Genomic DNA, 11,141 nt, shown 5'->3' with positions numbered 1-11,141 from the left:
GCCTAAATGTATAATCAATTAGTTATTAATCAACAAAATGATTTAGGTAGATATTCATTATTTTGGGCCAAAAAAAATGTTTGACTCAAAATTTTCAAGCTCAAATGGTAAAAGCGAAAAACTTGAACCGAAACCAGAAGATTTTTAAAACTTCAAAAACCGACAATCTAGTTCAGTTTTAGCTCTAACCCAAACCGAGCCATGCATAGTAGCACACCCCACTATAAACTCATGGATTCCTATGTATAGAAACTAATGATTAAACTTATTAAGCAAGTGGTTGCTTAGAATAATAGTTATCTTGGATCAATAATTGTCTGATTAGTTATTACTTAGTTGACTTATCAAAATACTTTTTGTGCAGATTAAACACTCTGGAGCAGGTGCCGCCATTGAATATGCAGTAGTGCACTTAAAGGTGAATATTAAAAACTTTTACAGCAGTGATTTTTGTTGTCTAAATCTAAATAATGGGGTGATTGGCTTTACTTAATAAAAATAAAAAAATAACCACCTCTAAAAAAGAGAGATATTTTCTTTGAAAATTAATGGGGTGATTATTATCAAACTCATTATCACTAGTACTTACACACTGGTTTTATCTACATTGATTTTGATCATAAACTGTAAATCAACCCGTTACTGAAAACATATGTTAAAAAAACATTTGTACTCATACTTAATTACAGGAAACCTATTATTTTCTATTTTTTATTAGATTATTAACATGATGATTCCTATATTTGAATTAGTATATATGTGGATAAACACTAAAAAATAGAAAAAAAGATGAAAGTTAAATATGAGGGCAAGGCATGTTGCCTTATGGAATATAGACCCCCATCTTTATTCCATATTTCTATTTAGTGGTGTTTGGGTTAAGTGTCATCTTTAGAAAGAAAAAAAAAAGTTTCTCTAGTGGAATAGTGGCAACCGCCCACCTATCACTTTACAATTTCCATAACTCTTTTTGAGTCACATATTTTGGAATATGCTCATCATGGAGTTTAAGAAGATGCTCTTAAGTCAAAATGAAATTATGGGTACAAGGGTATCTAAATTCATTACATCTCATTATCATGTCTGTTTTATTTTTGAATATAAGACATCTAGACATGATTTTTTTAGTCAAAGAGGAGGGGCATCTAGACATTCATTCATTTGAACCAGTAAAAGCTTTTAGTGGGTCTGAAAACCTCTTAACCCAAAAAAAACATACGTTTGTCTCCGGCCTCCATTAACTTCTAACCCGAAGACTAGGCTCCATCTCCGACGACTAGAGGTTCGTCTCTAGCCTCCACCTCTTAATAATTCAGATTTCAGACATTTGAACCACCTCTTAACATTCAGATGTGGTATTCAGATTCAGACTTAAATCTCTAAAAAAAACAAACGGGGCCTAACTTTATAAAAAATTAAGCTTTTTAAAACAAGGTTGGAGTTTTTAAAATAACATTTTAAAATAATAAAAATAAAAATAAAAATAAAAAATTAATCATATTATAAAACCTCTACTTTTTATATACATGTAAATACATGTAATAGATGAAATAAAATTTATAAGGCAATAGCATATTAGCATATTCCATCTTTTCATTTTCACATATTTTGTAAAGAGAAAAGAATGTGTTACCTTGCCTTAAACGGTTTACCTTTGCAATAATCAGTGGGGCCCACTTCTTTACTTATCTTTTTCTAATCCAATGACTTTTCTCCTTATTTTTTTTTATTTTTCATGGGCCACTTAGACTAAGGGGTGTGGGGGGTTTTAGTGAGGGCTCCAACCAATAATATTATGACGTGTGGCAGAGAGAGAAACTGGATAAGGGGGTTGTTGGAGCCCTCGTTGGAGCCCTGGCCCCTGGTGTGGAGGGGCTCCGGTGAAAATTTTTTTTTTATTTTTTTATAAATATATTCAAACAACGTATTATTAAAAAAACTCATAAATTATTAAAAAAACACACATTAATAAAAAAAACACATTAATATCTAAAATTCAAATTACAAAAAAAAACATACTAAAAATTAAACAAACAATAATACTTAATAATAACACTAATCTAATACAAGATCATCGGGTCGCCTCGCCCACAAATGTTCAACCAACTCATGTCGAAGATTCCCGTGTATCTCACGGCTCTTGATATTTGCTATGTTATGAAGTCTTTGTTGATCACTGATTGTGGACGGTTGTGGCGGAATGTCACCTTGGTAGTTTTGGCAGATAGCTTTGCCCTCGTCTTCTAACGTCATGTTGTGTAGGATCAGACACGTGTAGACGACGTCCGTTATCCTCTCCCGAGTCCAATAACGTATCGGGTTCGTCAGCACATAATATTGTTTTTTCAGAACTCCAAAAGCTCTTTCAATATCTTTTCTAGCAGACTCTTGCTTCTTCGTAAAATACTTCCGTTTATCGGCGATTGGATCTGTAAAAGCTTGAACTAACAAAGCCCATTCGTTGTAAATACCATCGACCAGATAGTACCCGTACTTGAAGAGTTCTCCATTTGCAACAAAAGATTGAGGTGGTTCAACCCCGTCGATAAGGTCGTTGATCAAATGTGACTGATCGATAACATTAAGGTCGTTATTTGACCCAGCAACACCAAAAAAAGCATGCCAAAACCAAAGATCCTGTGACACCGCCGCCTCAAGTATAAGGGTCGGCCCTTCATGATCACCACGGTGGAACTGACCTCGCCAGGCCGTTGGACACATAGCCCATCCAACATGCGTACAATCGATGCTACCTAGCATCCCAGGAAAACCATGTTTTTCTGCGTGCACCTCATATATGCATTGGATGTCATACATTGTAGGTTTACGCAGATATCTCCGAGAGTAAATCGATATGACTCCTACGTATATAAAATAATCTATAAACATATAATATATATTAAAAAATGTAATAAATATTTAATAAAAACTAAAATTAATGTTTTTTACCTTGGCAGAAAAAATGAAGGGATTCACGTGCAACCCTTTTCGACATCTGTAAATACTCATCCAAAGCGTTCGACGAGATGCCGTACGCTAATTGACGGATAGCAGCCGTGCATTTTTGAAGAGAGGTAAAACCGGGGAGACCCCTAGCATCCTCCCTTTGTTGAAAAAAGGGATACCGTGCCTCTAAATCACAGGCTATACGCATGAACAATTGTCTGCTCATTCGGAAACGAGTTCGAAAATCCGACTCCTCGTATACCGGTTGAGGGCTAAAATAATGCCTAATCAAAGTATCGTTAGCACCCGATCGATCACGATCACGAGGTGGTGCTCTAACTCTCGGGACTCGAGGTTGATGGGCTTGATTTTGCAAGAGATCCACCACGGTTGCGGTCAAAACTCCCCCTACATGAAGAAGCAAATCATCCTCTTCGGAGGAGTTGGAATCAGACGAGTACCACGACATTTTTTTTGTGTTAGTTTTGAGAGGATTTTAGGAGGAAAGGTGTATAATTGTGAAATGAAGTATATTTTATAAAGGTATATATTTATAGTTTAAGAAAATATTTTTTTTTAATATTTAAGAGCCCAACGGCTCTTTTTCTAAACCCAATGCAAGTTTCTCTCTCTCTTCAGCCGCCAACCAGCTCACGCCTCTCTTTTTTTTCCGTTAGCGCCCCCGCTAGCGCCCTGGTGGTGTGGTGTTAGCGCCTGGGGGCGCGAGCGGAGGGGCTCTAGCGCCCCCGTTGAAGCCCCACACCCCTCAGCCTTAAAGGTATTAGTCATCCTAGCAATTGGGAGATGAATAATATTCATTTACTCAACTTTTGATTATTTAATTTTTCTGTTAAAATTATTCCTTTACCCTAATATAGCTATGAATTTAAATAAATAATATTGGTATTGTGCTTTCAGGTAGAGAATATTGTAGTCATTGGACACAGCTGTTGTGGTGGGATTAAAGGACTCATGTCCATACCAGATGATGGAACCACTGCTAGGTAACTTGCCACTTTATTATTTTGCATACAAATATTTTTCAACCATTTAAAATATCCAAATAATTGATCATATCGTCTTTGTCGAAAGATATTACATATATTCATATTTTCGTTACAGGACGTCACATAAATCGTTTAGTTAGTAGTCGTTATGATTTCAAAAAGATGGTTATTGACAACAGATAACACTATAATCGAATAATGTTTATAGATCATACCTTGGAAATATATTATAATATTCATATTTCGTTATAGAATGTCATATATATCATTTAGTTAACGGTAGTTATCATTTCAAAGAGATGTTTATTGACAACGAATAACAGTACTTAATCTTTAAGATATGAAAAAAATAATCAAGATTCTATCAATGATTACTGTCCACAAAAGGTTATTGTTTTATGTAGTTCTTTTTTTTTTCTCTTGACTGGCTTCCATTGCCAGCTCAATATATGATGAAAAGCTAAATAAAAACCATTAGATTTGCATACTTTTACTTTAGGATAATATATGAGTTCATAGTCATAAATGTTTTATGTTTAGAGTTTAGACTACTGAAGAAACACTAACCAGACCCCGGGCAGATTACGGGTAACCTGGGAGTTAGATAGATGTTTCCCACGAGGGGTTAGACCCGGCAAAGATGGTTCTTCTGATAACCTGCAAAACAGACACCGTGAGCTTGTCACTGAGAAGGGGGGGGGGGTTCCTCCTTGTGACCACCCTCCGGCGTGAGAATCAGACTAGATTGCTCTTTAAATATAAATGTATATTAAGATATTGCTAGAGCAGATATCAGGTATAATATGATAAGATATGTTATGATCAGATGGTCATACCATTTGTGGTATTTATAACCGAAGGTAGGTTTCCAAGGAGGTGTGGCCGGCTGCAATAGTATTCCTGTTCCACCAACAGTGGCCTACGCACGTGCCCTGCTGGTAGTTGGTGGGTAGGCAGCGGCTGATAGTGACCAGGCCTACTGTGTACTATTCCTTTTCCACCAACTGCCGGCTATGCACGTGGTATGACAGGAGTTGGTGAGTAGGCAGCGGCTAATAGTGACATACAGTGCAGGAGCATGCTGCTCGCCATACTGTTGTCAATAAGCTGTCGTATCTTTAGTCAGATCTTTTGCCCATACCTCGTCAGGTACCTTTGAACGTGGTAGATAATAGGTTGAAGTTTTGCTTCCTCTTTCGTGATTGTGCGGGTAGGACCGTCACTTGCACTTAGTAGGATGGCTAAACTTTACCTATATCTGACCTGCGTGTAGGTTTTCCTCATCCTTTAGTTAGAAATTCTGTTTTGAATAAGTTAACCGTTCGACGCGCGGTTGTCAATAGGTTAGTGTTCAGTTTCCTCTATGATTCATGCGGATAGACCGGCACTTTCATTTATTGGGATGACTGAACTTTTCCCCTTCAACTGACCTGCGTGAAGGTTTGCCGTTTTTTGGGTTTATGCGGTTTTTGCCGCCTTCCCCACGTAACGACTTTCCACGTAATTATGCGGTGAAAACCGGCATATCCGTGTTGAATAATTTAACCGTTCGACGCGCGGTTGTTAATAGGTTAGTGTTCAGTTTTCTTTATGATTCATGCGGATAGACCGGCACTTTCATTTACTGGGATGACTGAACTTTTCCCCTTCAACTGACCTGTGTGAAGGTTTGCCGTTTTTTGGGTTTATGCGGGTTTTGCCGCCTTCCCCATGCAACGACTCACACTTATGTATGCGGTGAAAACCGGCATCAGTGTTGATTGTTCATAAAGTATAAATGTAAAATCATCAGCGTCGATGTTCTAAGGAGAATCATTTCCATTAGAAGTGGCTCTTGGCCTTTTCTTTACAAATTTGGAATTGATTTACATGCAAACTGTGTAATTGAGCTCCCTTCCATGTTGTTGGGATGGGAGCGCCATCGAGCCGATACGCGCCTGTTCGGGATCTCGTTCTTTACGCAGCATGTAGTCTCCACATTGAAGCTGGAATTTTTATTCGTGTTTTCCCCAGCTGGGGTTCTACACGCATCAGCCTGCTCAGCGTTCATTGCGCCACGAGGTGTGCGAGCGTCCCATCTCTGACAAATGCTTCGATCATGTCTTTTACGTCTATGCATTCTTCAGTGTTGTGGCCTTTTGTCCTGTGAAAGTCACAGTATTTGCTCCGATCGGCATTGTGACGATGTCGGATTATTGGAGGCTTTGGCCATGGGAGCTCCTCAGTGGCGAATATCTCGGTGACGCTTTTGGTGAGCGGCGTCCATCTGGAGTTCTGGTTTGACTGTACATTATCCCTTCCGCCTAACCGATGTTGCAAGCCGGATGAGGTGTCAAAGTTTACCCTTGACTGCCAAATGCCTAGCTTCCGCTTTTTGTTTAATCGGGCGGTAAGGACGTTGTCTTCTCTTGTTTTCTGGGTGTAGAGGTTTGTGCTCTGTGGGAGATCTCTACCCAGTTGCTTCTCCGTTTCCGCAAAGCGTTTTGCCGCTGTCATGATGGCATCCCAAGTGGATGGCATGCCATCTTTACCTGTTAAGGTGCGGAAGAGCTCTGGGTCGTTCGCGCCTTGAATAAAAGCAGCGCGAACAAGATCTTCGCTAATGTTACCCAGACTTAGCTTCTTCGAGTTGAAGCGAGTGATGAAGTCTAGCAAAGATTCATCTTCCTCTCGAATGCATTTGAGGATTGTCCATTGCTCCTCGGTATACTTTCTTTGCTGGCTGAAGTGTTGGCTAAACTTCTGTTGGAAGTCTGCCCAGTCGTAGATGTGGTTGACCGGTAGACGATCAAACCACGCTCTAGCAGCCCCAACAAGCGTCATTTGGAACATGTAACACCACGTAGGTTCCGTCCAACTACTGACGGTTGCCCCCGCTATGAATCTGTTCAAATGATCATCTGGGTCAGATATACCATCATATGTGCCTATGCTGGACATTTGTTTGGCACTTTTTGGGGCAATTGCTTCCGCAATGTCCCTTGCAAATTTGGACGTTCCCGCATTTGCAACGTTTGGTCTGAATGTTTTGGAGAAGTCCCGTGGACTTCCACCTGTGTTTTTTGGTTTGAAGGCTTCTCCAAAATGCCTTCTCGGTTGGGAGTCCGTTTCCTTACGCTTCCCTTTTGCCCTATGGCGAGGGTTCGCGTCGGTGTCGGATTCCTCCGAGTCATCGTCCAAGTATTCTTCGAATTCGTCAGCCTGTTGGACGGAACGCAAGCGTTCGTCCAACTCAGCTTGGAATTCCCTCTGACGTGCCTCCGCCCATGCCTTGACTTCATCGAGTGTTTGGCGGGGGAGTCTTGTTCGTTTCTCTAACTGGGTATCGGTGAATCCCAGTGAGCGATTATTTACTGCACTCGCCCCAGCTTGGGTAACTGGGGTAGTGTTCGTAAAATTTACTTCACTTGCCCCGGCTTGGGTAACCGGGGTAGTGTTTGTAAAAACTGTGTAGCCGGTACTCCCCCCAGTAGCTGGGGTTGTGGTTACCGGAGTTTCTTTAACCATCTTTCCAGAAGTTTGAAAAAACTGGAGAAAAATGAAGTTCTAGCTTTTCCCACGGATGGCGCCAATGAAGAAACACTAACCGGACCCCGGGCAGATTACGGGTAACCTGGGGGTTAGATAGATGTTTCCCACGAGGGGTTAGACCCGGCAAAGATGGTTCTTCTGATAACCTGCAAAACAGACACCGTGAGCTTGTCACTGAGAAGGGGGGTTCCTCCTTGTGACCACCCTCCGGCGTGAGAATCAGACTAGATTGCTCTTTAAATATAAATGTATATTAAGAGATTGCTAGAGCAGATATCAGGTATAATATGATAAGATATGTTATGATCAGATGGTCATACCATTTGTGGTATTTATAGCCGAAGGTAGGTTTCCAAGGAGGTGTGGCCGGCTGCAATAGTATTCCTGTTCCACCAATAGTGGCCTACGCACGTGCCCTGCTGGTAGTTGGTGGGTAGGCAGCGGCTGATAGTGACCAGGCCTACTGTGTACTATTCCTTTTCCACCAACTGCCGGCTATGCACGTGGTATGACAGGAGTTGGTGAGTAGGCGGCGGCTAATAGTGACATACAGTGCAGGAGCATGCTGCTCGCCATACTGTTGTCAATAAGCTGTCGTATCTTTAGTCAGATCTTTTGCCCATACCTCGTCAGGTACAGAACAGAAGATCTTCCCGTATCGTACGGACTGGCTTATTTGGGCGGGAGTATTCCCCCTCCCGCCCTTGTGCGAGATTGTTCCCGGCTTTGCTCATTCCTTCAGGTGACACTGAGTGATTGAGAGCTAAGTGCCTTGTGCGTGTAGCCTTGCTGCGCGGGTGGCCTTCTCTGATGGCTTGTATCCGCAACTGCGGGAACAGGCAGAGTCCTTCACCATTGGGAGGCATTTCCTGCGGGACAGCTTGCGTACTGCGCGTAAGGACGTCACGTCTCTGAGCATGGTTGGTCATGCGGATCCAGTTGGTTTCTGCGCAGACGTCCCTTTTCAAGGTGAGTCTTGCGGGTCCAACTGGGCTCTGCTGGGACCTACCTCTTCAACTACTAAAAGGCAATTGATATATACTTGAACTTGCTTAACTTAAACTGATACAAAGTACAAACTAACAGTTTTGTTTTGCATATTGAATGGGCAGTGATTTCATAGAACAATGGGTTAAAATCGGTTTGCCGGCTAAGAGCAAAGTGAAAGCAGATTGCAGCGATTTGGAGTATTCGGAGCTTTGCACCAAGTGTGAGAAGGTATTTTCACACCAAGTTACCAAACTTTGTATAAATTAAACCATAAAAAGAACATACAAGTACACAAAACAGCAACATAATGTGTAAGTATGGCAAAAACGAGCTGGTTTGGTAACGGGTCAAGGTGCGTTTGGGTCAAAGTGATTTGCTTTAAAGAAGCATCAATTTGGTTCGGTCCAAAACGGGTCATACCAAAATGGGCCCATCTTAAAATGGGTTGTTTTAGAAAAAAATATTAACACGGGCTCATCTTGAAATAGGTCGGCTTAAAAAAAAAATCAAAACGGGTTCACCCTACCATGTCTACTTTTATGGCGGGTGGTAGCTTCGTAATGATTTTGGTCAAATGAGTTCTGACAAGTGACAACAATGGGCTCACAGTCGTTTTGGAAAAAAATATCAAAGCAGGCTGTAACGAAAATGGGCTCGTCTTGAAGTAAGTCAGTTTAGAAACAGGGTAAATTTACACTACGTGTGAAAATTTTCGGGCAAAAAAAACAGGTAAATTTACACGGTTGCGCAGAAAAACAGGGCCTTGGCCGCCCCTGGCCCTATATGAGCTTCACCAATGGGCTAAGGTCGGCCTCGCAAGTATCCTTTTGCCATTTTTTTCAAATTATTAATAACTATATATGTTAGGCTAGGGGTGCAAACAAGCCGAGCTCTCGAGATCAGCTCGTTAAAAAGCTCGATCGAGCCGAGCTTAATTGAGCCCAACCCGAGCTTGAGCTTAAAAGTAGCTTGTTTAAAAAAGAGCCTGAGCCCGAGCTTCACTTATAGAGCTCGAGCCAGCTCGCGAGCCTAAACAAGCCTGTCATTTATATAATTTTTTAAATATATATTTAATAATTATTAATTAATATGTATAATGTTATGAAAACATAAATATAAAGAACTAAATAATATATATTATTTTATCATAAAGTTATAATAGAAAAAAATATACAAAAATAATTATAATTAAATAAAAAATAATTGATAAATAATAAATGAGCTGAGCCCGAGCCGAGCTCGAGCTTGAAAATCTACTCACGAGCCGAGCTCGAGCTTTGTGTAATTTAAACGAGCCGAGCTTGGAGCTTGGGCTCGGCTCGTTTGCACCAGCTAATATGCTTTTAGAATATGAATGTGTGACCACATTTAATGTGTTATGCAACAAATACAGGAGGCTGTGAATGTATCTCTAGGGAACCTATTAACATATCCATTTGTGAGAGAAGCTGTGGTGAACAAAAAGCTTTCACTAAAGGGTGGACATTATGACTTTGTGAATGGATCTTTTGACCTTTGGAATCTTGACTTTGGCATCTCATCATCTCTCATATAATGAATGGATTCTCACTTCATCAACAACACTACTTGTTTACATCTTTACAATAACTATAGAGGCTTAAAATGTCCTTAATTTAAGTCTTGGGTTGCATCAAGTTTGTAAAGTTTTTTTGGGTATGTTTTCTGTTTATGTGTTTTCAGTTTGGTTGTATCGGTCTTTTCGGTACGAATAACGTTGCTTTATGTGTAACTTGTTTTGATCGGAGTACTTTACCGATATACTTGTAATTCCCTTAAAGAAAGTTTTATATCAATATATGCTTACAGTTTTTGGTATGTTTTTATTTATGTGTATTCAGTTTGGTTGTATCTATCTTTTTGTTGCGAATAACGTTGCTTTATGTGTAACTTGTTTTGATTGGAGTACTTTACCGATATACATGTAATTCTCTTAAAGAAAGTTTTATATAAATAAATATGCTTTTACAGTTTTTGGTATGTTTTCATTTATGCGTTTTCATTTTGGGTGTATCTATCTTTTCGTTACGAATAACGTTGCTTTTATGTATAACTTTCGGTGTTTTGATCACCCCCCCCTTTTATCCACAAGAATCTCAGGGCCTTTATCTCACCAACCACGTTATTAATCGGCTTTCCCTAAATGCTAGTTGATAACAAATAATTATGATAATATAATTTAAACATATAAAGTTTATTATTAATAAAAAAATAAATATAAAACATCTCATGCTGGGGCCTGGGCTCACTGGACAGCACTCAAATGCCAATTCTTGACGTGATTTGGGCTCTAGACCAAGTTCACATAGATTCAGCCCATATCTCTTGACCCAATCCCCCTAGCACCTTTAGGTAGAGGTGCACAAAAATCCCGAACCCGGTTCTATACCCGACCCGAACCCGATGCACAGGGTATAGTTTTTAGAGACAATACCCGTACCCAACTCGGGTATTACCAATACCCGATTTTTCAATAGCTGGTCATACCCAAACCCGGTTCGATACCCAGAACCATGTATTTGTAAAACCTGATTTGTGAACCTCTACCTTTAGGCTCAATAAAACTTTCTCGCTCTCATACATAACATAAGTGCGTATATATACATAATACATACATTGTCCTATCTCCTAAAGAAAAAAACAACATGT

The 11,141-nt window shown here is 40.1% G+C and overlaps 1 protein-coding gene across 1 annotated transcript; it reads left to right on the top strand.

Annotated features, from left to right (window-relative positions):
- The first annotated feature begins 262 nt into the window (after nt 1-262).
- Nucleotides 263-10,314, top strand: LOC143601588 (carbonic anhydrase 2-like). The gene is made up of 4 exons (XM_077078968.1): nt 263-418; nt 3,865-3,950; nt 8,597-8,702; nt 9,868-10,314. Exons 2-4 carry the CDS (start codon nt 3,919-3,921, stop codon nt 10,027-10,029), a joined length of 300 nt encoding a protein of 99 aa, XP_076935083.1. The 5' UTR covers nt 263-418; nt 3,865-3,918; the 3' UTR covers nt 10,030-10,314.
- Nucleotides 10,315-11,141: the final 827 nt, after the last annotated feature.

The sequence above is a fragment of the Bidens hawaiensis genome, unplaced genomic scaffold (assembly GCF_021521415.1).
Source record: "Bidens hawaiensis isolate Kalapana, Puna unplaced genomic scaffold, B.hawaiensis_p1.1 tig00056784_1, whole genome shotgun sequence".
Classification (NCBI taxonomy): domain Eukaryota; kingdom Viridiplantae; phylum Streptophyta; class Magnoliopsida; order Asterales; family Asteraceae; genus Bidens; species Bidens hawaiensis.
This window is presented reverse-complemented; position numbering and strand designations above follow the sequence as displayed.